Source organism: Chionomys nivalis, chromosome 7 (genome assembly GCF_950005125.1).
Source record: "Chionomys nivalis chromosome 7, mChiNiv1.1, whole genome shotgun sequence".
Lineage (NCBI taxonomy): Eukaryota > Metazoa > Chordata > Mammalia > Rodentia > Cricetidae > Chionomys > Chionomys nivalis.
In genome coordinates, this window is record NC_080092.1 from 40483447 (window position 1) to 40511106 (window position 27660).

At 45.4% G+C, this 27660-nt stretch overlaps 2 protein-coding genes across 2 annotated transcripts; one reads left to right on the plus strand and one right to left on the minus strand.

Annotated features, from left to right (window-relative positions):
* Positions 1-338: 338 nt before the first annotated feature.
* Positions 339-1310, minus strand: LOC130876778 (olfactory receptor 11L1). Its single transcript, XM_057773385.1, has one exon. It carries the CDS (start codon positions 1308-1310, stop codon positions 339-341), a length of 972 nt encoding a protein of 323 aa, XP_057629368.1.
* A 14915-nt stretch (positions 1311-16225) lies between these two features.
* Positions 16226-27423, plus strand: Trim58 (tripartite motif containing 58). The gene is made up of 6 exons (XM_057773926.1): positions 16226-16645; positions 18543-18638; positions 21387-21617; positions 22453-22475; positions 22565-22665; positions 26834-27423. The coding sequence occupies exons 1-6, from the start codon at positions 16226-16228 to the stop codon at positions 27421-27423; spliced, it is 1461 nt and encodes a 486-aa protein (XP_057629909.1).
* The last annotated feature ends 237 nt before the right edge of the window (positions 27424-27660 follow it).

Below are 27660 nucleotides of genomic sequence, written 5' to 3' on the forward strand. Positions count from 1 at the left end.
GACATGAAGTTTTATAAATCTTCTGCCCCCCCATCTTTTTCTTTGTTTCTTTCTTTTCTAGGTTGTCATTAATTAAATTAACATCTTAAAATTTTAAGTCATATAAAAAAGAAATGCTTGGCACTGCAAGCATTCTTGCTTATTCTTTCTTCCCATGAGGACATTTCAAACTTTTGTCTCTTTTCATTTGTTCTTTGGACAGCGTTTGACTAACACCAGACTTTGTGTCTAAAAGGCCCGTCTAATAGGGCCTTAGAGAAACTTCTGTACCCAAGCTGCACCAATGAGAAACAAATCCTAGTGAAGAGCCTGGAAGCCCCATGAGTGTGCAGGGTTCCCTACTGGCTGAGGACACCGCCTTTCACTTTGGCTCTGTAGACCCCACACTTGAGTCTCATGATTTTTCTAACTGCCTCCTTGAAGTCCTTGTTCCTCAGGCTGTAGATGACTGGGTTCAGCAGCGGAGTGATCACGGTGTAGAAGACAGAAATGATCTTGTTGGTCTCTGGTGACAAGTGTGCATTTGGGCGCACGTACATGGAGATCATGGTCCCATAGTAGATGGTGACCACGGCCAGGTGCGAGCCGCAAGTAGAAAACGTCTTCAGCCTGCCGGAAGTGGAAGGGATTCTCAGAATGGAGGACACTATGAAAACATAGGACATGAGGGTTAGAAGGAAACAGATGCACAGCACAGCGATAGACAGGACAAAGATGGCCATCTCCGTCACATAGACACTGGAGCAGGACAGCTGCATCAGCGGCGGGAGGTCGCAGAAGAAATGGTTGATGCGGTTGGGCCCACAGAAGTCCAGGTTAGAGATCATCAGGGAAGGCAGGAATCCCGTGCCCACCCCTGTCACCCAGGAGACTGTGACCAGGGCAGCGCAGTTGTCAGGACTCATGAGCACGGAGTAGTGGAGCGGGCTGCAGATGGCCAGATACCGGTCATAAGCCATTGCGGCAAGGAGGAAACACTCAGTAGCACCGAAGAACACGAAGAAGTAGAGCTGCGCCATGCAGGCAGGGAAGGACAGCGTGTGGCCCCAGGAGGCCAGGTTGGCCAGCAGCAGGGGCACCGTGGTGGATGTGTACCAGATCTCCAGGAAGGACAGATGTTGGAGGAACGTGTACATGGGAGAGCGCAGGCGCGGGTCTTCACTCACCACTGCGATGATCACCGTGTTGCCTGCGATGGTGAGGAGATAGAAGCACAGAAAAATGGCGAAGAGGAGGGACTGCCACCCAAGAAGGTTCTGGAATCCTAAGAGCTGAAATTCAGTGACCTTGGACAGGTTTTGGGGTTCCATTTCCTGAAGGCAGAACACATGTTGAAAAACATAGACTATACAGGGCATAAAGCATTTGCAGCTTTTGGTGTCTAGAATGCCAGAAGTTAGTCTTTTAATAGTTTGAAACTGCTGTATGGTGTGTTGGTTGCTTGTTGGACAAAATGAAACTTCTGGGAGGAAGGGTTTATGTGGGCTCACGGTTTGTAAGTAGGGAGGACAGAGTAGGGAGGGTAGGGAGAACAGGGTAGGGAGGGTATGGAAGGAAGGGCATGGTGGGGAGAGCAGGGTGGGAAGAGCAGGGTGGGGAGGGCAGGGTAGGGAGAGCAGGGTGGGGAGAGCAGAGTAGGGAGAGCAGGGTGGGGAGAGCAGGGTAGGGAGGACATGGTAGGGAGAGCAGGGTGGGGAGAGTGGGGCGGGGGGGGGGAGAACAGGGTGGGGAGAGCAGGGTGGGGAGGGCAGGGTGGGGAGGGCATGGCAGTAGGAGCATGAGGCAGTATTGTATCCACAGTGAGGAAGGAGAGGGGAGTAGGCGCCAAGCTTGCTGTTAAGCTTTCTTCTTTTCATTTAGGCAAGACTCCAGATCAGCAGGCAGCACTGTCATGTGGGGGGGGGGAGTTCCTCTCACCTAACTGACCTAATCTAGACACTCCCACTTAGACACATCCATAGGCTTGTCTGTTTGCAGATCTAGATATCAAGTTGACAATATCACATGTAGGTTTTCAGAGGGACAAATACGTTAATTCCTACTTTCCTCTATACAAACGTTTTGTTTATTTGGGTTTCTTTTTTTTTTTTTCTTTTTTAATTTGGGGGCACAGGGTCTCACTAGGTAGTACAGGCTGCCCTGGAATTCATTATCTGCCTGCTTCAGCCAGTCAAGCTCTGAGATCACAGATGCTCACCGCCACACCCAACTTGTACCCACGTTTAGAGTAACAAGCGGAAAATAAATGTCAAATTCTAGGAAGAGATCGAATTCCATTTCTTTGCAGTTTGTGAAATCCTGAAGGCTCAGATCCAAAGGCACAAGGGAATGGCATACATAGTAGCACACACACAGACACACACACACGCACACACACAGAGACTCACACACACACACAAACACACATGGACAGAAAGAGGCAAGCTGCCCCAGACGATGGGGGAGGTGAGCAGGATCAGAGTTCTGGCTCGTGACAACACATGGAAAACAAATTCTCATCCCTTGAATGTACATATTTATGTTCGACATCAATAACATTGAAAAATCTCAGAAACTGACAAAACCAACAAAACTTTATTAAAATCATGAACACGTGGAAGAAAATGCTTTTCTTGTCTGAAAAGGAAAGAGGACTCTCTGAGCTCTGAGAAAGTTTATTCAACCTTCCTTAAATAACATTTTACTGACAGTCTAACTGTGGGTGCATGTGTGTTTGACAATGTGTGCATGTGTGTATGTGTGAGCATGTGGATGTGTGTGAGTGTGTAAATGTGTGAGTGGATGTATGTGTGTGAGTGTATAAGAAGTAGCTCAGTGATCAGTTAATCTCTTTCTCACTCCCACCAAGGCCCTTCTTACCTATTAGGTAACACAGCCCACCACAGAGAAGGGTCTTGAATTTATGCTTTCCAAACACTGCTTATGTTTCTTTGTTTCCTTGTGGAAGACGTGGTCCCTTCCTGCTGGACTTACTCCTCAGCTTTCTTTATCCACAGGGTTTTTCTGTCATTCCTGCTCCTCTAGGGCCCTGCCATGTCCCTCCTGCCCTCCCCCATCTGTCCTCATTCCTAATCCTCTTCATCTGTCATTAGCATCTCACAGCGAGGCGATCTCTCTCTCTTCCTGCCCGCTGGCCACTCAGTGCCTAACCACCTGCTCCCAGACCAGCCTCCACATTGGCGTCTGCATAGCCTCCTGGCCCGTGCCTCTCAGTCAGCTTGTCTCTCTGCTCCTTGCCTCCTTCTAACTATCTATTAATTTGTGGGTTCTGGAAATAGAAGCCAGAGGCTTCTTCATTCTAAATCCTGTCTTGGCTCTTCACTCTCAGGTCCATGCGTGAAGCTAAACTCCGGGTTACCATTGACCATGGCTATGTTTGGAACACACGCTCCCATGTCTGGCCAGAGTTAGCACCCCAATGGAGTCTCCACGTGACCTGACTCACCTCACTGCCTTTGGCAGTGCACATGGCTCCCCCAGTGCGCATTGTCTCCTCCTCCCCGAGGACTGTCTCCCCTCCCTCTGTCCTCTCATTCAGGGCAGGATTTGTGACTTTGTGTGTCTCAGACTCAGTACTAGATCAGCTAGCTCCAGATGCAAATATTCCCGGCTCCCACTACCTGCTGTTCCACATCGCTTGTCCTATAAAGAAAGTGCTACCGTCTCTCTCGTACATCTCTGCAAGGCTTCTTCTGCAGCCTTCCATGTCCAATCCACAGTACCCTAAAAGGCAGCTGAGCTAACATTTTAAGCCATAGGCAGATCATGCTGAGAGCATAAACACGGCCACTACTCAACTTAGTCACCCCCTGGGCACGAGCTGTTCTCTCATTGGTCACAATGGTTCCTCATCTCTGTTGTAGCTTATATTTGATTACTTCTGTTTTCTCCTTACATGTTTGAGTTAAATCATTGGGCACATTATATTCAATGTGGTCCTGCATTTTTAAGGAGTCTGAAGATGATATGTTTAGATCCTCACATATGTGATCAGGCATGCTTTCCCTGGTGTTGTGTGTATATGAGCCAAGACCTTTGAGCCTCACGGATGGGAGTGTCCTCAAGCAGGGGGATGAGAGAAGAACGGTTGAGGTGTGGTCACACTCACAAATTCTCTTGTACAACAACAATGATGTTTTAAAAAACTGGTCCTTTCCTGCCTTAGCTTTCTCTCGCTTTGCAATAAGTATGTCACCACTGGACTTCTTCATTGGGCTTAATTTAGACTTAAGGAGGAGTGGTCTGCAGGCCAGTGAGACCGTAGTGAATACAAAGTGGTCTTGCACTAAAATCCCCTGAGAATGCTGAAATTCATTTTGGGTTCTCATCCACGTGAAGTCCTTCTGCAATTACACCCCAGTGCAGGGCATGCTTCAGAAACGATCTGCTAATCATTTCTTAAAATACAGGTCCCTTGAATGGTGGCTGCTTCCAAATGTCCATGTAACTTCACTTCTACTGGGCTGGAGAAACGCTGCTGCCTCCCAAAGGTTGTGTTCTGAAGCCCTGGGACATATGCGTGACCTCAGCTCTTACTGTATCAATCCCCTTTAAATTTTATAAAGTCGTCACAATCAAGACTGTCACTGATCCTTGCAGCCCTGCATACAGCCAAGTAAGTGGCCTCTTGGTGTTACTTTCTGACTATTATGGTTTTATTTGCTGATCCACTGAGGTACAATTACCTGCTCTTTGATATAAACAGAGCATGGGTCCCGGCTGAAATTGCTGTGATCATTGGGTATAACATGCTGGAGTGAGTATCACTTTAAAATCTAACACTCAAAACCACAAACATAACAGAAAGTGTGTGACACTGGACAGACACGAGAGGACATACCATGTTATCTCCTGGATGCAATTTCACCTACATGTTCAAGCTGCCCCCATACCTGCCCCTCTGAGCTGTGCCCAGAGGCCTGCGGAGCAAGGTTCCCCTTGCCCAGATAAGAGCTGTGCTTGTATGGTGAGATCTGGGACCAGCCATCTCCTGCTGCTGCTGCTGGATGCCGAGGGAAGCAGGCTTCTTCTTTCACCAGCCCTGGGTTTCCTGGGGACATGGCCCTTCTGAGACCCTTGCTCCCTAGACAGCCTTACATAATTTCTCAGTCAAGTGGGTAAACAGTGAGAACCTCCCGCTGAGTTCCAGCTCAGTTCCAAGTCTTCAGTGACAAAACTCATGGGAAAGACATTACTGTCACATTCTCTGTGGAACGAACTTTTTCAAAGTTTTAAATTAGGGTAGGTTCCTATAATTTTGACCTAAGACTTCAGTCAAACAAAACGATGTTTCATGTAAGCCCAGTCAGTGGTCACGCAACTGTGATGAACCTTCTATAGGTCGTGCAATCTTGTTTTTGTTTTGTGGGATCTCATTGTTCTATTATAATTACAAATAAGATTAAATATTTGTGCACCTGCAAGCAAATTAGCTCATCAGCCACACAAATTGGTGCCAGAAATCTCTGTGTCTGTGAATACTCAGTTTATCTAGGCTAATGTTGTAGGACTTGGCCCAGGAGGCGATACTCACTGGCATTTTCAAAGACGAGCTGGAAAAGGGACGATCATAAACTCATCTGTAACCTAGCAGGGCCTGAAACAAAAAACACTGATATATAATATCATATATTAATTTTCTAATATTTCTGGTTAAAATAAATGTATACATTTTAATTTAAAAGAAAGTATTAAAAGGTTTTATTGAGCCAAGGTCTCAGGCTGGTCCTGAGCTCCTGCTCTCCTGCCTCCATGTCCCTATGGTTGAGATGACAGGCTTGTGTCACCATCCCCAGCTACTTCCGAAGATTTTAAAAATCATTCATTCAACCACCAAGTATGCATTACTGAATATCTGGGGTCCTTTCAGGCATTAGGTTTATCAGTGCTGTGTTGTGTGTGCTACCGTTAATTGATTAGGGCTTCATTTAACTAATATTTTCAAAATAGTGTGACCTGTGTGTATAGCTTTCACAAAAACCGAGAGGAGGAAGTGGAATGTAGACAAGAGGAGGAAATCAAATGTATACAAATCTGCATCTTTTGGAATACCCATGGTTCTGTGCTCCAAAGCCAAGCAGCTGTGGCCCTTGAGATTGCCTGTGTGTCTCCACAAATGCAGTTGACAGTTGGATTATAGTATAACCTCCATCTTGGTTCTTTTTCTACTTTCACAGTTAATGTTTATCCTAGGGGCCTTAAAATTTTTTTTTGAGGGGAAATAATGTTAAACTCTTGTAATTATTAATCACCACTGTATTGTGGGAATCATGATGACTGCAGCTGTGGCTCACATAGTTGTTCATAGTTTGGGATAAATACCATCCCGACCTAAGATCTACGTGCTGCCAGAGAAAGGACCCTGCCATTTTCCCTGCCAGCTGCAGAAACAAACCAACAGAGCTTTGATTCAGGTCAACACCAGCTTAAGCAGAGGCTGGAGGATCCTGGGGTTTACAAAGTCACAGCCCAGTCATGGGCCAGAGCCAGCCAAAGGCAACCTGGGACATGACAGTTCCAGGTATCAGGCCTCCCAAGCAGAGGAGTGACAGAGAGTGAGAATGTCAAGGAGCTCATGGCCAAGGTTCAGCCAGGTCACTACAGAGTTTTTCTTTCCTGGGGCAAGACACACAATCACCTCTAAGAAGGAAGGGGATGATTATGTGGGGGAAAAACAGCCATGAAGGCTGGTGAGAAGGTAAAGGGATTTACCTGATCCTGATCCGAGTTTGATCCCCGGGCCCCATACGACAGAAGGAGAGAACCTTCCACAAATAGTCTTCTGACCTTCACAAGCCCACCATAGCATGTGCATACGCCGGAAACACACACACTTTTAATGCAAAATTAAAAAACAAAAAAAAAAACAAAGCCATAAGCTGTCAGTCAGGGAGTCAAGTCATCCTGGTCGTCCCCCCCACATCATAAGCTAAGGAGAAAGAAAGATGTGTGTAGAAGGAGCGATTGCAGCCATGAGTTCTCACTGACACGGTTAGTAACACAGCATCTAACCTCTAACATGGGCGCTCTAACAATGTGCTCCTACCCCAGCGTTCCTCTAATCTCTTTTACCATCACAGATCCAAAGCCACAGTGCCAATGGGCATGGACTGGAGCCTATGAGTCAAAATAAACATGCCCGTACTAAATCAACCATCTCTGGCATTTGCTCCTAAAACTGGAAAGCTAACTTGTTCATAGGCGTGCAAGCTTCCTACAGTACCAAGAGTATCTAGTAACTTTTCCTCTCCAAATGCAGGGAGTGGGAGAATCCTGTCTGGCCTGGTCATAAAACACTCAGAAGGTGTCATGCACTCAGGTTGGGTGGGCCCAGCGTCTCTCTTGCTGGTTTTCACTTCTCAAGGCTGAGCTCTAGCAGCTTCGAGATGATTCGAATGGTCTGAGGATTTAGAACTATGTGAAAGGAAAATAAAAAAGAGGTGTTTCATTTGATGCAGAAAAAGAGAGATAAACATCACATAGAAGAACTGATTTACATTTTCTTTCTTTCTCTCCCTCCCTCCCTCCCTCCCTCCCCCTTTTCCTCCCTCCCTCCCTTCTTCCCTCTCTCTCTCTCTCTCCTTTTTTCTTTCTTTCTTTTCTTTTCTTTTTTTTTTTTGATTTTCGAGACAGGGTTTCTCCATAGCTTTTGGTTCCTGTCCTGGAACTAGCTCTTTTAGACCAGACTGGTCTCTCTCTCTCTCTTTAAGCAGAGTCTAACTATGCATCCCAGACTGACCAGGAACTTGCTACGCAGACCAACCTGCCCTCACGCCCACAGAGATCTGCCTCCTTCTACTCCCACCTGCTGGGATTACAGTTGTGTGCCACCACACCCAGCTATATATTTAAATTTATAAATGGCATCAGCAGTTGGTGACGTTGGGTAAATACGTTTGGGTTTAAAGGGAGGGATGTTCTATAACTCCGGCTTTCAGCTGTTCGGAAGACTACACTACGGAATAATGATTTGGCAGGTGGGAGATATAGCCAATTGTTTTCCAGAATGTAATTCTATGATCTCACAGACAAAAAGGTGTTTGCTTGTTTTACAAATTAGATGAGTACTGTTGACCAAATCTCAATACAGCTTTGCCAGTTTGAGGACAGAGGAGGAGAGATTTCTAAAAGTCAGATTAACTTCCTAAAAGCCCTGACTGTCTCAGAACCCATACCAACATTGTTCTTATTTCTGACTTGGTCTGGGAAGTGCAGAATCAGATTGGTTGTTGGGATAATTATCTTCCAGCGTATTTGCCTGTTTTGTCTTTTCTCTAAGGAATTCGGCGGCAGCTCGATCTTGTTGCTGCGCTGTGGGTGTATTTCTGTCTCCAACACTGCTTGGCAGCATCTTCCAGAGTAATAGACGACACTGGAATTTTATTTGTATTTGTTTGTGATCCAAGGGCAGGCTAGGGCAAAAGGGCTGCTATCAATTTAGAACTGTTCGCTGAAATCAAACAAATGAATTAAACCACCGATTAAATTAAAACCCAAGAGCCACAGGAGAAAAATGTTAATCTAGGAGTCAACAGTTACTCCCTTCAAGACAGTCGCATCTGAAATCAACAGATAATTTGTTATTGTTTTCATGAGCCAACTGGTACATAATTAGAAAGTCTAGCTTTTGAATACCCCGTGTTGAATTCACAATGGAGAAGAGAGAACTTCAGAACAATTAAACCCTACAGACAACTGGCTGTGTTCCCCAAAGGTCTGGCTTCCTTTCCTTCTCCCCTGTGGAGCCAGGTCTGGTAGCAGCTGCTGGTATAGTTTAGAATCCCCGTCTCTATCCACAATACCTGCCTGCAAGCCGCAGAGGGTGGAGGCAGGAAGGCTTGGGTGACTCACCAGGGTCCTTGAAGGGCTTAGCAGAGCACTGGGTGCCAACCCAGGCCCACCTCAGCTTTGAAGCTGCTGTCTTTCACTATGGAACTCTGAGGAACATTCTGGGAATCTCAGGTGCTGCAGTAGTGCAATCAAACTCGCTCCACCAAGAACAAATGCATGTCAGCTCTTCAGGAGATACCAGGACTGCCAAGCAGTCTGGAGCCAGTAAGGAATACTCAGAGACCAGACATCAGTCCCCAAATCAGAGTGGTGGATCAAGTGTATGGAGAGAGCCTTCTCCACAGGGAGCTGGGGAGTTTGGGGACAGGACTCTTTGGGCTGGTGCTCCCTATCACCGCATTCTTCTGTGAAGATCTGCTTTCCAGACAAACTTCACAACCAAAAAATTCTGAAGAAATTTTAATTCTAAAGGCCAAAAAATAAGTTTACATTGTACTCTGTGATCTTTTGTGGGGCTGATTTTTGTCTTGTTTCTTTGGAGATTGTTGCGTCTTGTCAGAGACACCACATTCAACCACCCTCTGAGGTCTCTCCCAATTTCATTCTCGCTTCTAGCCCAAGTGCTTTAGATGGAAGGACTTTTTTTTTCCCTGGTTTCTATAGAATAGAAAGGGTGGTGAAGGGCTTCTTATTTGGACTAGTTGGTGGAGCGGGTGGGGACAGACCACAGGAGGTCACTTGGTGAATGAGGGCTGAGGGTGTGAGCTAAGTGAGATTACTCCGTCACAAAAATGACAAATATCTAGGTCCCCCTTTGCAAAGTAATCTGTAGTCATCATAAGCACCGGAAGAATGGTGGGGTGGGGAGAGGAGTTTATTGTTTAGTGGACATGGAGCTTCCTTCTGTTGGATAAGAGGGGAGACGCTTTAGAGAAAACCAATACATTATAAATATCTTCCGTGGCATTGAACTATATACACTTACATTTTAAACTGTACACTTAAAATTCAAATTTTAAACATTAACATTTAAGTACATTTAAAGTTGTAAATTTTGTAACGTACGTCTGTCACAATTTTTAAAATTAGGAGAAAAATGTAGGACACAATTGCTTAAATGCAAACAAACTGAAGTCCTAAAAATAGAGCAAGCAAGAAAGGACTTGCTGAGTCAGTGGCTGTTGCTCCTGCGGTTGAGAGGTGGGGGAAGAGAGAGAGGGAGGAAAAGGGAGAGGGGAGAGAGAGAGACAGGAGCAAGGGAGGGAGGGAAAGAGGGGGAGTTGGAGAGAGCGAGAGAGGAGGAGGAGGGACAGGCAGAGGGAGGGAGAAAGGCCAGCTACCCAGGAGCACACAGACTAGGGGACTGGGCTGAGCCCTGGGCTGTGGCTCCCTCTAGGGGTACAAAGGTGAAAGCAAGGAGCACAGGCGGCATGGCACATTGCAAAGAACCCACGACGGAAGCAGTGGAAACCAGACCAAGGACCCAAAGGAGTGAAGAAGATACTTGGGGTACAGATGTCACTGAACTAATTCAACGTCAGAGAAGACAGAACCCAGGTGGAGAAGAGGGGTCAAGAGAAAGTCAGGCTGAAATAAGACTTGGATCCACCCAGGCAGCCTGACCATGAGCCAGCTTGTGGGCTGCGGGGAGCAGGGAGGGCAGAGTGGGTCTCTAGGCACAGCTGGGCTGCATGGAAGCAGGCACTGCACCAGAAAGAAAAGACCCCGAGAAAGTGCAAACTCCAATTAGATCCTCTCTTCCCCAGAGAGCTAGAAAGTGCCGGGGAAGCGTTCTCACATATCGCTCTCATTTCTGTCCACCACTTACCTAGGTGGGTATCCATAATGGAATTTTGTATCATTTCGGGAACACTGGGGCCAGTGAGGTGGATCAGTGGCTAAAGGTGCTTGCTGTCAAGCCCAATAACCTGGGATTGAGCCCCTAAACACTCGTGGTGGAAAGACTCTTACAAGTTGTCCTCTGACCTCTGTATGATATGTGCAGTGTGGTACACATATGTCTATACACACACACACACACACACTATATATATATATATATATATATATATATATATATATATATATAATTTTGTTTTTTTAAAAAATAATGTAATGCTATAGTCTTTGGTCCTAGCTACAAATGTTGGAGGGAAACCAGTTTAAGATCAGTAACTGTAAAACAGCAGAGAGGTCACCCCGATGCCCACCCTCACCCCCACCCAAAGCATATCGTCCCTCACATTAGCCTACTAGGTATGGAAACCTTGCTTCAGGTGAGGCCCGAGAGCAACTGGTACCCTATTTGATCGATTAAGACGATGCTGCCGCATCTGTCTGAGCAATGGAGACACAAAGACACCTGTGTGCTCTGTAGAAAAGCACAGATTGAACTCTCCCCTATAGAGTATCTGTGACAGACTCTTAATTCTGTTGGTCCACTTTCTTATTTATTCTGCTGGTATTTGATGAGTAGCCATATGTTTCCATCATTTTGTAATGTTCCGGGGGCAAAAGAAATTGGCAAGAAACCTCCCAGTACTAACACAGCTTCTCTTTGTATTCCAATTTTTTATTTTTCTTCAGTTGCATATAATTACTATATGGTAACCTATTTTAAGCATAGTGGTACCTATTTAATACTCTGAAGAAACGAGAGAGAGAGAGAGAGAGAGAGAGAGAGAGAGAGAGAGAGAGAGAGAGAGAGAGAGAGACACTTAAGCACCATCATCCTTGGCCGTCAGGTGAAATACAGCATAAGACACAGGCACAGTCTGCCCCAAGTCACTCGTTCTGTAATCAAGATCTATTTTGTTCTCCCTAAGCCTTTTGCCCCTTTCTTCCCTGATGTCACATCTTAAATGTTTTCTGCAGTTGGCTCTGAAGAATCCGTTTCAATTATCCACTTAACCCCGAGACAGCTGGCCCCAAGAGCACTTTGACCCTTTCCCCCACCAAAGCTCCAAGCCAAGATTTATCTCATGATCAAGCTCTGCCAGGTCCTGAGTCACCAGCCTGGCCACTCCTTGCAAGCTTGTCTGCTACTGGAAACTTCTTAATTATTTGGAAATGGTCAGCCCTTCTACCCGGGACACATTGGGGCCTCAAAGCCTGGAACAGCTTGTCCTCACCTTTCCCCTGTTAGTTCAGAGAACTTTGAGGTCCAACCACCAGAGCTTCATGGTGGAGTCCTGTGCTATGCTCCCACAGGATCAGGACATGTCCTTGTTTGCTGATTCTGAGTAGGTCTCCACCAACTGAGCACAGGGTTTCTGGAGGGATGGGGTTCAATTTCCAGCCTTCTCCTTGTGCCCTAGTCCCCAGCACTGCCCTGAGACTCTAGACTCCCAATAAACACATGCATGCTGGAGACAGGACATACGGATGGACTTGGCAAAAGCATGCCAGCCACCACCTGCACCTGTTGAGTGGGGAGACTGAGGGTTGGAGCGACGTGGACTCATAGGGGTGTGTTGTGACTCGGTCCCAAGAGGAGGCAGCTTTCCTGGGCTGGATTTGCTCATCCCAGAGGCTGAAGAGAGGACTCAGTGCTCAAGAGGTCTTGCAGAGGGCATCAGTTCCATTCCTGGCACCCAAGTCAGGTGGCACCCAAGCACCTGTAACTCTAGCTTCAGCGGATCCTATGCCCTCTTCTGTCCTCCTTGGGCAGGAGGGCACCCATTATACTGTTCTCATCCATGCTGGGCCTCAACCCTGTCATTATCATACATGCCATTCCACACATCTTCCCTTCCAGTGGTTGTTTATTTCTGGAAGTAGGAAATCTCAAGTTTGAAGGAAAAAAATTAAGAAAAAAAATAAGTATTTTGTGTAGGATTTTTAAAATAGCGATTACAGCAGAAAAAGCCCATGGTGCCATTCAATAAGTTGTGGGAGGAAAGAGAGCAGGTGTGCTCCACACTGGCTGGCAGTGGCATGAGACAGGGCACTTCTCAGTTTGCTCTAGTAGGAGGCTGACCACCCCAACTCAACTTCATGTGCTCACAGACTTGAGAGCTAACCCTGAGTCCACATGCTTCAGGAAAGTGGGAGCTTTGTTCATTTTAAATTTAGAGTTCGTGTGTGTGTGTGTGTGTGTGTGTGTGTGTGTGTGTGTGTGTGTGTGTGAGGGGCGGGACGGCCTCAGCACACCCATGGGAGCCAGAAGCTAACTTTTCTGAGTCAGTAAACGTTTTTATATTGTTAGTCTGGGGGCGCAAACTCAGGTCATCAGACTTGATGGTGAGCATCTTTGCCTACTAAGCCATCTTCTGGGCTTTAAATGTTTTTTGGAAGGATGGACAATGCTGTGGTCGTTTTTTGCTCTTTTGGCTCTTTTGCTCTTTGGGGGCCCACCAAATAGACAAAAGAGTTACAAAGAACCAACAATATTTTGGTGTGCCAACATGAGCTGGAATTTCCACAGTGCCTGAGAAAGCTTTAAAAAAGAGGATATGGCTCCTTTAAGAGTTTCTGCTTGCTGGTGAGCCCTGTTAAGTAGGAACAAAAAACTAAGTTCTGTGTCAGTACAAACATCAGCATTCTAGAGCTCTAGGAAGTTTGAATGCAGTTCCTGGTCACACCTCTGACTAGCCACGAGTTTTAGATTTGCCTTTCATGGCCCAAGAGCAGGTGAAGTATACGTTTAGCAGTTTGAAGTTTGTTCATGGGTTCAAAAAAGACTAGAGATATGCAGTATAGGAGGTCCTGACAGGAAGAAAAGAAAAAAACAAACAAACCTCTAAACAGGTTCCAGTGTGTTTTACAATGTGCGTAAACTTGAGAAAGAAAGAAAATGGGCACAGATAGTTATAAAATAAAGAGTTAACAAATAATAAAATCTTCGAAGAGAAACTATTAGTAACATCAAAAAAGCCACACAAGATGGAAAGCACACAGGGGGTCTAGATCCTATATAGTATTGTGTTGATTTTGAATTTTTTGAATGCTGATAAGCTAATAACAGTTGCTAAGAGCCATGGGATTGAAAGAAGATCTGATAAAATAAACTAGCCTAGATATTTAAAGAATGCCTTAACCTTAAAATGGAAGTAAAAAAATATATTTGTGAAATGGAAACCAAAAATGCTTTGGAGAAGAGTTTTTGCTTTTGTTCCCGTGAGAAATGAGAGGCTGTGGATTCCTTCCAAGCTAATTTGATTGGATCAGGGAAAACCTCCTGAATCTTGCAGGCGATATATGTTGACAAAGGTTACTGCTGGTTTTCTCAAGACCTGGACATTCTCTGAATTTTCTCAGGGACCCTAAAAGATATTTCACCCAAAGACAACAAGAAGCAGTTTGGAGAACATGACACCCACATTCCCAAGAGGGATGTGGAGGCTTTTGGTTATTTAGTGGGTTATGGATGTTTGTTATCATTTAGGGGAATATAGTATATTGATTCAAACTTAAAATTCTTTTTGTTATACTGTACACATATATATCTATATATACGTCTATCTATGTACATATATATATATACACACACACATATATGTACATAGATAGATAGACACTCTTGTTTAAGGTATTGTACTTATGTAGTTCATTTAAAAATGTAAGGCAAAATTCTAGTTTTTGGAAGCTATTATTATAAACTATTTAGGATAATCAAGAATCACAGGTTAGTAGTTAGTCATTGATAACAATCAAATTTGTAGATGTGTTAGGTATGTTTTCTAGATCACACAAAGACATATTTTAGATTGATAAATGTTTTTCAAACACTTCAAAGATCTATAGAATATTGTATTTAAAATGTTTTCTTAACCTAGGGGTTTTCATGACAATGAGACACGTCTGTTCCTGGCAGCACCAGTTTACTTTATAAAAGGATGATGGACATTGAAGAAACTCCATAGGGGTTTGTTTCCCCAAGATTAGCCATTTGGGCAAGAAACTGCTTTTGTTTTGACTGCTTGACTGTGTGCTATGCAGACTGGACATGCAGAACCCTCAGGAAAGTGACTGCTGAATTTTTCCTAAACAAGGTAGAACAGTCCTTCAAATTTCCTGCTTCACTGAAAAGTCTGCCGGATACTCTAGGCCTGTAGGCTGAAGATGGATGCCACAACATTGCAGAGGAACTTTGGCTGACTCCAGGCAGCCAAATGTCTCTGTTGTTAGGTAATAGTAACTCCTTCTAGGGTCTTTGATGGAGTTAAACACTAAATAATTAGAGTTTCAGTTTTTCTTAGTTATGGTAGAAAGTAAGTTAGGTATAAAACCTTGGACTCACTAATATAGATAATGTAGAATTTTCTCTGAATATACTAAATACAAATGGACTAGATATTGTAAATGTAATTCTTACTTGATAATTGTTTTTGTTGCATGTAGTTTTACTGTGTTAAAGTTAAAACCTTTCATTTTTATTTAGATAAAAAGAAGGAAATGTGATTTTAAGGTGTTACATTTGTTTATGCTGTGGAATATTTGTTTAATGATGCAAAGACAGGTTGCATTCTTTTATGTTGCATTTGTTTAACTCCGTGAAGCTGTGTTACTTTGCCTGTCTAAAACACTTGATTGGTCTAATAAAGAGCTGAACAGCCAATAGCAAGATAGGAGAAAGGGTAGGAGGGCTTGGCAGGCAGAGAGAATAAATAGGAGCAGAAAAAGAGAGATTAATCAAGGAGTAAGAAAAGAAGGGCCAGCCATCCAGCCACATAGCCATCCACCAAGTAAAAGTGAAAGTCAGATTACAGAAGTAAGAAAAGGAAAAGCCCCAGAGGCAAAAATTAGATGGGATAATTTAAGAAAAGCTGGTGAGAAATAAGCCAAGCTAAGACAGGGCATTATAAGTAAGAATTAAGCCCCCATGTGTGTATTTATTTGCCCACCCCCCAAGAGCAAAAGAATAAATAAAACAACTAATTGGCAACTAATTGGCCTTGGTGTACTTCTATCATCGACCGTTTGGGAAACTGAGCCAGGAAAACAGAGCATTCAAAGTCAGACTGGGTGGCAGAGTGAGTTCAAAACCAGCCTAGACTACAGTGTGAATTCAAGGCCAGCCTGGGCAAATTTAATAGAGCCCTGTCTCAAAATAAAAGGTAAAATGAGTACTTTCAGTGGTAGAACTTGCCTGGCTTGTGTGAGGCCCTGGGTTCCATCCACACCACAAAACAGTGCAATTTCAGTCACCTCTAATGTGAGTCAGGATGGTGTAAATGCTGCATTATATTAAAGAACTCAAATAACACTAGTGGAAGAGGAATAGAAAAATAAAAAATAGAGAAAATAAGAAAAGGTTTCTTAGGAGGTGACAGTTACTAAACTTGTTGCTGTCACCACGAGTGGTTCTTTTTGGCTGCTGGATCCGGCCCAGCCCAGGAGATAACACCCTAAAGGCTTGCACCCCTCCTTGTGGGTTTTCTTCCTTCTGTGCAGACCGCTAGGGCAGCAGGAGCTGCTGCCACCGGCCAGGGCCATGGCCACTGCACCCGGGGAGCGGCTGCGGGAGGAGGCTCGGTGCTCGGTGTGCCTGGACTTTCTGCAGGAGCCCATAAGTGTGGATTGTGGCCACAGCTTCTGCCTGCGGTGCATCTCCGAGTTTTGCGAGAAGTCGGACAGCGCTCAGGGCGGCGTCTATGCCTGTCCCCAGTGCAGGGGTCCCTTCAGGCCTGCCAGCTTCAGGCCCAATCGGCAGCTAGCCAGTCTGGTGGACAGCGTGCGGCAACTGGGATTGGGTACAGGACACCCAGGGACGCGCCAGTGTGCGAGGCACGGCGAGGACCTGAGCCGCTTCTGCGAGGAGGACCATACGTTGCTGTGCTGGGTATGTGACACTAGCCCCGAGCACCAGAGCCACCGCACTGAACCGCTGCAGGAGGCTGCCAGCCGCTACCAGGTGAGACGCTGCTCAGGTTCCCGTGTGGAAAATGGGAAGACCCTGGGGCAGACTGATCTGGGAATGTGAAGGGCCGTATTCATACAGATCCAAAAGGTGCGACTAAGTAGCTCCCAAGCACCTTTCTTCCCTGGCTTCTCCGCCCTTACTAGCTCACAGTTTCCCGAGCTGTGGCTTTTGCCCCTGGGAAACCTGGGGGCTGGGCAACTGTTAAGCACAGCCTCTGATGACAATGGGCCTCCTGCTGCCGGTGGCTCGCCCCTGCTGAGAGCACAGTCGCTGCTTTCTGTAAAGAGGGGGCTCCCTAAGGCTTCCAGCCTCTGTGTGTATTAATTATCTCTGCAACAGCAGAAGCCTGCTCGCTCATCTTCTGCCAAATTTGCTGGACACGTTTTAAGTACATTTAAGTTTTCAACTTCCTGAACAACCCTACCAGGGAAGCCAGTGTGGTTTTTCCTGCCATTGACAAGCTTAACCACCCTGTTGGAAGGAGCACTGACGTTCTTAAAATGTTGGCTGGTTTATTTTCTCTAAAATTAAAATTAATTAATTAAAGCTAAATTAAAATTAATTGGGGTATTTTCCTCAACTCATTGGAAATATATCTCTTGATTTTATGGCTTGCTTCCTCTTGATTTTGAAAAAATTCAGGCGTGAGGTCTTTTTTAAATCAGATTTAAAAATTATGATCCTGTTTAAGTTCTGAAAATGTTGCACAGAACTTGGCTAGTGAGACATTTCCGATACTGTTTTCTATAACGAGTCTGTAGTTTCTTTTTCAGTTAAATGCCAAATAAACACCACCCAGACCTCTCAGCCAATCAGTTACCGCTGTCTAAGGCTAAGTGTGCGCACCCCTTATCCTAACCAAACACAGGTCCAGCAGAATCCGCCCTGTCACTGTAGTCCCCAGGCCTGCCATGCTGTTTGTCACCGCCTTGGCCTGGCTCATGGTTTCTTGGGGCTGACAGAGCAAAATGTCCCAACAGCAAAGCAAATCCCACCTCAGTCTTGTCAGGCGCCCCCACGAGTTCCAAGGCTTTTAAAAGCACATTTTACAGAGCGCTATGGTTGCTGGTAGCTTCCTTTCAAGTGTAAGCCGTGTGTGTGTGTGTGTGTGTGTGTGTGTGTGTGTGTGTGTGTGTAGAATTTATTTGGTAACTTTCAGGGTGGGGTTCATATATTTTCCTTCCCAAAGCGTATTTGTGTGTGTCCTCTGTAACCAGGTATACACGCGCCTCCTGCAGGGTCCTATTGCCCAAAGGAGATGTAGCCTTTGATGCATCCTCTCCACTCCTTGGGTAGGGGCACTTACTGGCAACTTGATAATCTGAGTTTGATCCCTAAACCCACATGATCGAGGATAGCTGGCCCCTGCAGGTTGTCTCTGACCTCCATAAGTGTCTCTGACACTCTTGTGGGCGCACACACCACACACACACACACACACACACACACACACTGAAAAGTGTAAAAAAGAATAAAAAGCTCTTAAATAATAAGAATGCCATCATACTTCAGTCTGTCAACAATAGATGGCAATTCCTCTATGACATCATAGTTTTTATAAATTCACTGTAAACATTCTTTCAAATTTGGCATTATATTTTATAAAATATAACTACTTATCATCATAATTGTATTTCTAACCATTAAGTATATCCCTTATCTGTATTCTATTGTTACTATAAACTTTCACCTCACACTGTGACATTTTGTATTACTATTGGAAAGAGTGACATAATGAGACACTTTTAGGACCATATCTGCTGCATTTGGTGAGTACTGAGTTAGGTCAGTTAGGGACTCCCCAGCTGCTCTTTGTCCTGTACATCTAAGCAAACTGGAGGCCTGAGAGAGCGCACCTGTAATGGTCTTGTGTTGTCTTCCCAAACAGAGGATGCTCCGAGCGGCTTTGGAACTTGTGAGGAAGGACATGGAGGAGGCTCTGATGCAGGAGACCAACGTGGGGAAGAAGACCGTCATTTGGAAGGTGAGAACACAGCTGTGGCTTCAGGGAGCTTTCAGGCTGAGGATGTGAGACATCCCTGCTGTCACCTTTAACTCGCTCACACTCCTGCTCCCATTCCTGACTCTCTATCTCCTCCAGGAAGCATCCCAGTGTCCTCCTAGGTCAACCTATCCCTTTTGCGACCTGTTGATATGACCTGACTTATAAGTAAGTAGCTTTGCTCTCTGAATATTACCGGCAAACTCACTGCTAAAAGCCAGTCACCTCAGTCCATGATTCCTAGACAGATCTGTGAGACGGATGAAAACCAGTGCTACGCAACACATACAAGAGTACAGAAAGCAGCAACCATCCTATACGCAGAAGGACAATCAGCCGTCTGCAGTCACGCAACGACGCATTCCTCCTCCTCACCCAGCCCCCTTTCTTCCTTATGCATCTAATCTGTATACCTGTGGATGCAGTGTTTCTGAACCTGGGTTATCTCCAGATGTGCTACAAATTGGAGCATGCTGCTGCCACCTAGTGGGCAGAGTCAGGAATGCTGCTGAACACGGTGGCAGCGGTGTTCAATTTTTGACACTGAGACCTAACACTGTGTTGGGTTGCATTCACAACTGTCCCCCAGCACACACTCAGACCACCCATGGGCTGTGGGCTGGACACACCTGCTACCGTGTATAAGATTCTCCCCACACCGGTGTCACAGAGATGTCAGGTCAGACTCTCAGTAGCGTCAGAATATGAAACTTAGAAATCATAGGCATATCATGTATACATTGTGTTGTGTGATATTCAAGATACATTCTTATTTTTCTCCTTTTACAAATAACTGTCTCTATTATTTTTTGTATTTTTTCTAGATATTTCCTTCTTGTTTTTGTTGAAAGTACAGTCCTTTATAGACAAATTATTTCCCCTATAAGAACTGATTTTTTTTTCCTACATTTTTTCTTCTGGGATAAGTCTTATCCCATTCCAATCACACTGTCTAATATGGGTGAAGTTAAACACTGGTTCTCAAATTAATAATATCCAGGCTTATGAACCAAGTCACTTTCTCTTGATCTTAGCCTGTCCATGGACCTAGGAAGTCAGAGTCCCATATCAAAGACCCCAGTCTTCATATCTAGATGTCCTAATGGCTAAGCTAACATAGACGTGATGCTTAGATTCCTGTTAAGATAAGTGCTCCTACGTGTTTTACAGTCAGCCGTGTGTCCACAGGAGACACGGGCAAAGTATGATAAATACAGGGTCCTTCTTCCTGTCTTGGTAACTTTCACAGGCAGAAGGATGGAATGAAGGAGGATGGGTCACAGAAGTCTCCTCACCATCGCCTCTCATGTGCTGGTTTGACCCACTGTGACCCCACAGCTCTGCTCTCGGTCAGGCTCAACAGTAGCATTGTTTCCCACATGGGGGTGTGTGATGTATATTTAACAGGAGCCTTACCTTTCAGAAATCGGGGCTTGAAATTCTGATTTATTTGATTTTAGAATGTAGCCATCACATTATGAATGTAGTAGTTTAGAAAATGTGAAGAGAGGAGATGAACACTGGAGGAAGGTGTTGTCTTAAGAGAGGGAGATGTTAATACAGCTGGTTCTAAAAGAAAAAAAAAATCCTGTCCTTCAGTGAAACCAAGAAATTAGAAACATAAGAAACAGAGCAGAGAATGCAGGAGGTAGATGCTCCGGGGGATAATTTGCTTCCTACCCTTGGTTTACAGCTGGTTTCCTAAATACTAATTTTGCGAGAAGCAAACTGAGATACAATAACCCATAACAAAATCTATTCCTTGGATCTCAATGGAGTCTGGACGTTAAAGGTGGAAACCAGGATAAAGATCTAAATCTGATGTGCAAGCCCCTGCCTGAGGAGCACTCAGCTCTTTCTTGGCTGTGCAGAAAATGTGAGCCACCATTACCATGTAGTAAAGGATATTTAGAGCCGGGGAGATGATTCAGGGGCTAGCATGCTTGTCTTGCAACCACGAGGACCTGAATTTGAGTCCCCAGCACTCACATCAAAATTTTGGGTGGCAGTGCATGCTTGTAACCTTGCTGCTAGGGTTTGGGGAGCAGAGACAGGCAGATTCCTGGGAGTTGCTGACCAGCTTTAGTCTAAACGAGGATTGCGATCGCAGGGTTCAGGTAGAACCCTGTCATAGAAACGAGGGGGAGGGGGAGGACAATAGAGGGAGATACCTAAAGTAAATCTCTGGCCTCTACATAAGTACTCACAGGTGAATGCACCTCTATACACACATACACGCACGCGCACACACACACACGAGCACTAAAAAGAACATCTGTTCTTAATCTCAAGCTTTTCACAGTTACAAATCCGGTTTCTTTAATCTCTCCGTTGCTGTTTCTAGTAGATACAGTAGCTGGTAGAATCGACAGTAACTAGTGTTGTGTGGGGGCTGGACACTGTTCACAGATGGGTGGATGGCACTGACCTCCCACCCCCACACTTCTCTCCTATTTTACATATGATACTAAAGCTTGTATCCAGAAGTGATTGCCTTCAAATCTCTGTCTAATTGAGGTAACCTTTCTCAAACTGTTGCTGTGCCAGGCCCCCATCTGTCACACAAATGGCGTATGCATGCTGTTAGAACACAGCCAACAGTCAGAGAGAAAAGCAGACCTGACTCTGGGCATGCCTCCCTAGCTCTACTGCCCCACACTTGAAAGCAGGAGGCCCCCCCGGTGGCACCTCTCAACATCCTCCATGACCCAGGTTGCTATGTCTCCACAGGAGAAAGTGGAGATGCAGAGACAGCGCTTCAGGCTGGAGTTTGAGAAACACCGGGGGTTTCTGGCCCAGGAGGAGCAGCTGCAACTGAGGCGGCTAGAAGAGGAAGAGCGAGCGACCCTGCAGAGACTGCGGGACAGTAGGAACAGGCTGATCCAACACAACAAGGCCCTGAAGGAACTGGCTGAAGAGCTGGAGGAGAGGAGCCAGAGGCCAGCCCTGGGGCTGCTGGAGGTGAGGCCAGCTTTTGGGGTGTAGGCAGATGTGAGGCTAAGGGACAGAGGTGAGATCTTGTCATCTGCATACTAGCACTTAGGCATATTTGCTCCTAAAAGAATGTAGAGCTAACGCAGAAGACATGAGAATCTGAGGGGACCCTTAGAGAGCCAGGTAGCTCACACTAACAAAAAGCTTAAATGACGCACGCTAAACAATTTAGTGTTTACAAAAAGTTTTATGTTGACTGTCTTTAGATTTCAGGTAATTCACGCATGCGTGCGCACACACACACACACACACACACACACACAACTTTTCAAAGATAAGGTGTTACCAGATATTAATGGCTTCCTTTCTTATCAATGCAGATCAAGGGATCAGCTTTGGTGTGATGGATCAAAGAATCAGACATTTAGTATTCACTTACAAAGGCAGTAAGGGGAACATCTGTGCGTGCATTTACCTCAAATCAATGCTTCCGATATTTTGATATCTTTCCCCCCCAATTCTGTCTTCATTAAGTACAGAGTGTAACTTGTAACTCTACCAAAAGAATCAAATGGCAGAATTATTGGCTCAGAAAATAGCTAACGTGATGGATTTGGCGGGAATGGCTGTAAACGGTGTGCGGCATGATTCTGTTCTGATGGTGACTGATTTCGCCACCGAGACTCTTGGTTATTTAAAGCCCTTTCTTCCCGTATAGAGCAGGGGTTCGCTGTTCCCTGAAGTTTCATCTTAGGTGTTAGCAACTCTTAAATATTTCTCCCGCCCTCTTTACTGTGCACCCAGGCTGACTTCAGGAAGAGGTCAGAGGCCTGACTCATCCCTGTGTGTCTTTCATTTCCAGGGAGTGAGAGGAGTCTTGACCAGGTATGTTCTGAATCAGTGTGGGGTGGCTGGTGCAGGGGAGGCAGGCCCTGGTGACCACACTGACTCCCGTGGGCTCTGCACGCTTCCAGAAGCAAAGCTGTCACACGGCTGGACCCAGAGGCGGTCCCCTTGGAGCTGAAGACAGTATGTCGCATCCCTGGGATGAGGGAGATGCTGAAGAAATTCCAAGGTAAGCATCCAGGGCCTCAGGTCCACCGCGCTCCCCTTTACAAAAAGAGTAAGAGACAGGAAGAGGTCAAAGGAAGTTAGTTTGGGCCAGAACAGGGGAAAGAAAAACTCCCAATCCCTCTCCATGTCGCCCGTAAAAGTCTCACGGTGTGTGGGAAAGATAAACTAAGACTAGAATGTGCGCAGACTCAGCTGTTAGCTGCACCTTTTCCTCTGGGCTCCCAAGGCTGCCTATTCTTACCCAAAGCATGCCGCATTTGTAGAGAGAATCTTGATGCCTGGGCCAGCCTCTCAATGCAGCCGACTCTGTGGATGTCACTCAGTGGTAACAATCAGAGCCCCAAATCCTAGAGGCAAGACTTATTTGAAAGCATGAGGTCATGAATGGACCGTGAGACCCAGAGCTTAACCTCTGCCTTGGCGCTTGTCATCAGGGAGAAGGACAAATGAAGCAAAGATTATCATTTTTTCCCTGTTCTCTCAATGACCCTAGCACCTTTGGTCACCAAAATGTGTTAGATTCTTCCCTCCAACAATGCCCCAGTGGGTTCCCCAACTAGGAATCTAACCCAGTTCCCTTTCCGACAAGATAGAATCAGGCAGGCAGTACACCCCTCACGACTGACATTTACCCCTACCCCATCAATAGCAAGTAGGTTGTGGCCTCCATTTTAAAAGTTTTATTGGGGGAAGGGGTTGTATTTGTTTTTGTTTTGATTTTTTTTTAAGTAAGCATACAAAGTAATGGGTTTCTTTCTTTTTAAAGTGATTTATTTTCCATATGACTTGTTTTGCCTGTACCATGTGTGTACAGTGTCCTTAGAGACCAGACAAGGACATCAGATCTCTGGAGTTATAGATGGTTATGCGACACAATGAAGTTGCTGGGAACAAAACCCCAGATTCTCTACAAGAGCACCCTGTGCTCTTAACCACTGGGGATCCTTCTATCCCCAGCAGTGGGTTCTTTCTGAACTTGTTATATACGCGTCTTTGTACTTTGCTCATGCTGAACCTCTAGGGCCCCCTTACCTCCTGTCTGTCTCTGACCCTCACTCAAATATCTCCCCTGCGTTTTGCTTTCATGTCCTAATCTGAGCAGATGATAGATGTTTCCCATTACCAATTTCAGAGTCCTACATCTTCGATTAAGGCCTTTGATTTACTTTGAGTTTATTTTTTGTGTCAGCTCAATGATAAAGGTCTAGCTTCATTCTTTGGCCTGTGGGCATCCAGTTTCCCAGCAGCACTTGCTGAAGAGACTCTATCCTCAATGCATGATTCTGGCGTTATTGTTGAGATTCGTTTGGTTGTAGCTATGAGAGTTTACACCTGGATTTTCTCTTCTATTTCACTTCTTTACATGTGTTGTGGCTACACATTGGGGTGACATCTGTCAGGGTTCTACCTCAATGGGGTTTGCATGTTCCAGGGTAGAGGTGTGTGGAGTAGTAAATTTAAGTAGGAGAAATAGAGATACAAAAGAAATACAGAGACAGAGGGTAGAGCTGGGAGCACAATCCAGTGAATACTGAATATGCCCGTGTTTATTTTCCATGTGCTTATATATCCCAATCCAAAAAAGGGGAAAGAAGGCAAAAGACTGTTTTAACAAGACACAAAGGACAAACAGAACAATTACTTGTTTCAATACTTGAAATATCAAGCAACTATATCCTTTAGTTAAGTATTCTGGTTAGGCAGAACATGGAACAACCACACCTTAACTATACATTCTGTAGGCAACTACTCCCTGGGTCAAACCTCCTGTCTTAAAAATGAAGGTGTAGGAATAGGCTTGAATTCTCTGACCTTTGGTTAAGGTGAAGCAGATTTACCTCTGTGGGCCATCTTAATATCCAAAACACCAAGTAATCACACCCTGGGTCAGGATATCTTGTTTGTAGCCACTCCTCAAGTCAGATTCTTGTCAATAACTTTGAAAGAACAAGAGTTGGCTTAAGCTCTCTGACCTTCAGTCAAGGTAAAGCAGACTCACTTCTATGGGCTTCCACATACATGTCTGGTTTTGTATCAGCACTATGCTGATTTTGCTACTATGGCTCTATGATATAATTTGAGATCAGGCATTAGGATGATTTCGGCATTGTTCTTTTTGCTCAGCATTGCTTGGGTTCTGTGTCCTGTGTTCTTCCATATGAATTTTAGAATGCTTTTTCTCTTTCTAAGATTTCCATTGGAATTTTGATTGGGGATCATTGTAATCTGGACTATTTTAAGTAACATAACCATTTCATAAGAGTAATTCTGCCAATCTGTGGGCAGGGAGGTCTTCCCATCTTCTGCTGGTGCCTTTCAATTCCCCCACTCCCTTATTGCTTTAGTTTTGTTTATAGAAACTCTTCCCCTCCTTGGATAGGTTCATTCCTGGAGTTTTGAGAGGACTTTTTTTTTTTGTCTTATTTCGGCTTTGTAGAGGATGTCATAGATAGTATTTTTCTTTCTTTTCATCAAGATCATTGTTTGTAAATAGAAAATATACTGATATTTGATGTGGGTTTTGTACCCCACTGCTCTGCTACAAGTATTTATTATAGCTAAAGTTTTCTGGGAAAGTCCTGAGGGTCTTTAAGTATATGATTTAATCACTTGTAAGTAAGAATAATTTAATTCCTTTTTTCAAATTTGTTCTCTTATTTCTTTATCTTGCCTTTATTGCCCTGGCTAAGACTTCAAGCACTACACAGTAAGGACTGTGTGTATTCTTGTCTCATCCATGACTTTAAAGGAAATGTTATATTTATCTTTTTTAACTGTAGTAGGGAGGCCGTTTGTTCATTTTCTGGCTGCCCAGACTCCTGAAATAACCAAACAGAAACTGCAGAGGCCATGGAGGGTTGCTGCTTACTGGCTTGTCCAGCCTGCTTTCTTATAGAACTCAGAACCACCAATGCACAGATGGTACCTTCCACAGTGGGCTGGGCCTTCCCCGTCAACCACTAATTAAGAAAATGCCTTACAACCGATTTTTGGAGGCATTTTCTCAACTGAGGTTCCCTCCTCTTAGATAACTCTAGCTTGTGTCAAGTTGCCATAAGACTAGCCAACACAGCCGGGTTATTTGTACTGATTTGTGTTTATTGAACCATCTTCTCATAGCTAGAATGAAACCAACATGGCAATGGAATATGGCATTCTTAATATTTTCTTAACTTTGGTTTGAAAGTATTTGACTGAAATTGTCTGCATCATTTTCATCAGGGAAGTTTATAGTTTTCTGCTGTGCCCGTCTCTGGGCTTGGTATTAGGGTGATCCTGGCTCCATGGAACGAGTTTGGTAGCATACTTCCCCTTTCTGTTTATAGAACTCTCTGGGGACTATTGGTGTTAACTCATCTTTAAATGGATGCAAGAACAGCATAGCAGTTGGTCGGTCCTGGCCTGTACTTGTGATTGATCAGTGGTCAGTAGAGTTTCTTAGGACTCCTGTCCTCGGGATCAACTAATCCAGTTAATTCGTGAGGCCTACTGACAGAACACAGGGAGACACCACTTGCCATTCATTGTGAAAGAGTTATAGAGGGGCAGGCAGGCAGAAAAGTTGAGTAGGGAGCAAGGAGAAGAGGCTCAGCTTCTGCCCCATCCCTACCCTTCCCTACGCCAGACTCCTCCTTCCAGGAACCTCTATGTGGTTAGTGGTCTGGAGGCCTCACATTTGTACTTTTCTGTTTATTTATTTCTCCTTTGCACATAAAGCAATGGATTTCACTGTGTCACTAGACAATGCAAGTCCCATTGTGTACAGCAGAATTCTGTGAGGCCCAAATCATGGCTTTTGCCAGGGTCAGCTTTTGAGGGTTCTTAGTGGTGCCTGAGTTTTCCCCAGCTGGAACTGAAGCTCAGTGATGCTATGCAAGGCCCTGGGGTCCATCCTAAGCACAGTAGAATAGAGGGAAGGAGGGAAGAAGGCAGGGAGGGAGGGAGGCAGGCAAGAAGGGAGGGAGGCAGGCAGGGAGGGAGGGAGGGAGGGAGAGAGGGAGAGAAGGAAGGAAGGAAGGAAGGAAGGAAGGAAGGAAGGAAGGAAGGAAGGAAGGAAGGAAGGAAGGAAGGAAGGAAGGAAGGAAGGCGTGAAAGAAGGAGGGAAGGAGGGAGGCATAAGGTTTTACTAGGCCTTTCTGATCATTCTCACGCTTGGTAAAACTCCACAGTGGACGTGAAGCTAGACCCCGCCACTGCCCACCCCAGCCTGCTCTTGACGGCCGACCTGCGCAGTGTGCAGGATGCGGAGGTCTGGAGGGATGTCCCAAGCAATCCTGAGCGCTTCGACACCTGGCCCTGCATCCTGGGCCTGCAGGGCTTCTCCTCTGGGAGGCACTACTGGGAAGTCATCGTAGGAGAAGGAGCAGAGTGGGGCCTCGGGGTTTGCCAAGACTCAGTGCCGAGAAAGGGGGAAACCACACCATCTCCAGAGAACGGCTTCTGGGCCATGTGGCTGCTGAGGGGAAGCGAGTACATGGTCCTGTCCTCTCCCTCGGTGCCTACGCTACAAGTTGAGCGACCTCGCCGCATTGGGATCTTTCTGGACTACGAAGCAGGCGAAATCTCCTTCTATAACATCACGAATGGGTCTTACATCTACACGTTCAGCCATCTCTTCTCCGGCATTCTCAGGCCCTACTTTTTTGTCTGTGACTCAACTCCTCTTATCTTGCCACCCACGACAGAAGCAGGACCTGGAAACTGGACCCCCAGAGGTCTCCTTGATCTCGCTGCTGCTGTTAGAAGCGAGGACTGCTAAAACCACCCAGATGTGCCGTGCTTCACAGGGGCCCTGGGTGATGACCGTCCCGTTCTGTGGAAATTCTCCTGCGGGGACTGGGAATGGATCCAGGGTGGTTCATACACTGAGGAGTGAATGTGGAGCGAATGGCGGAGACGGCAGCAGGCTCATCAAACCCCCTTGCCAGCCGTCGCGTTCTTCCTTGGTACATGCTCACAGTAATAAGCTAGAACTAAATGTATTTTCCTTTCAGCC

Coding starts and splice junctions, on each gene's coding strand:
- LOC130876778 (XM_057773385.1), bottom strand. CDS start 1,310: ATGGAACCCCAAAACCTGTCCAAGGTCACTGAATTTCAGCTCTTAGGA.
- Trim58 (XM_057773926.1), top strand. CDS start 16,226: ATGGCCACTGCACCCGGGGAGCGGCTGCGGGAGGAGGCTCGGTGCTCG. Junction 18,639..21,386: donor AGAAGACCGTCATTTGGAAG/GTGAGAACACAG, acceptor ATGTCTCCACAG/GAGAAAGTGGAGATGCAGAG. Junction 22,666..26,833: donor GATGCTGAAGAAATTCCAAG/GTAAGCATCCAG, acceptor AAAACTCCACAG/TGGACGTGAAGCTAGACCCC.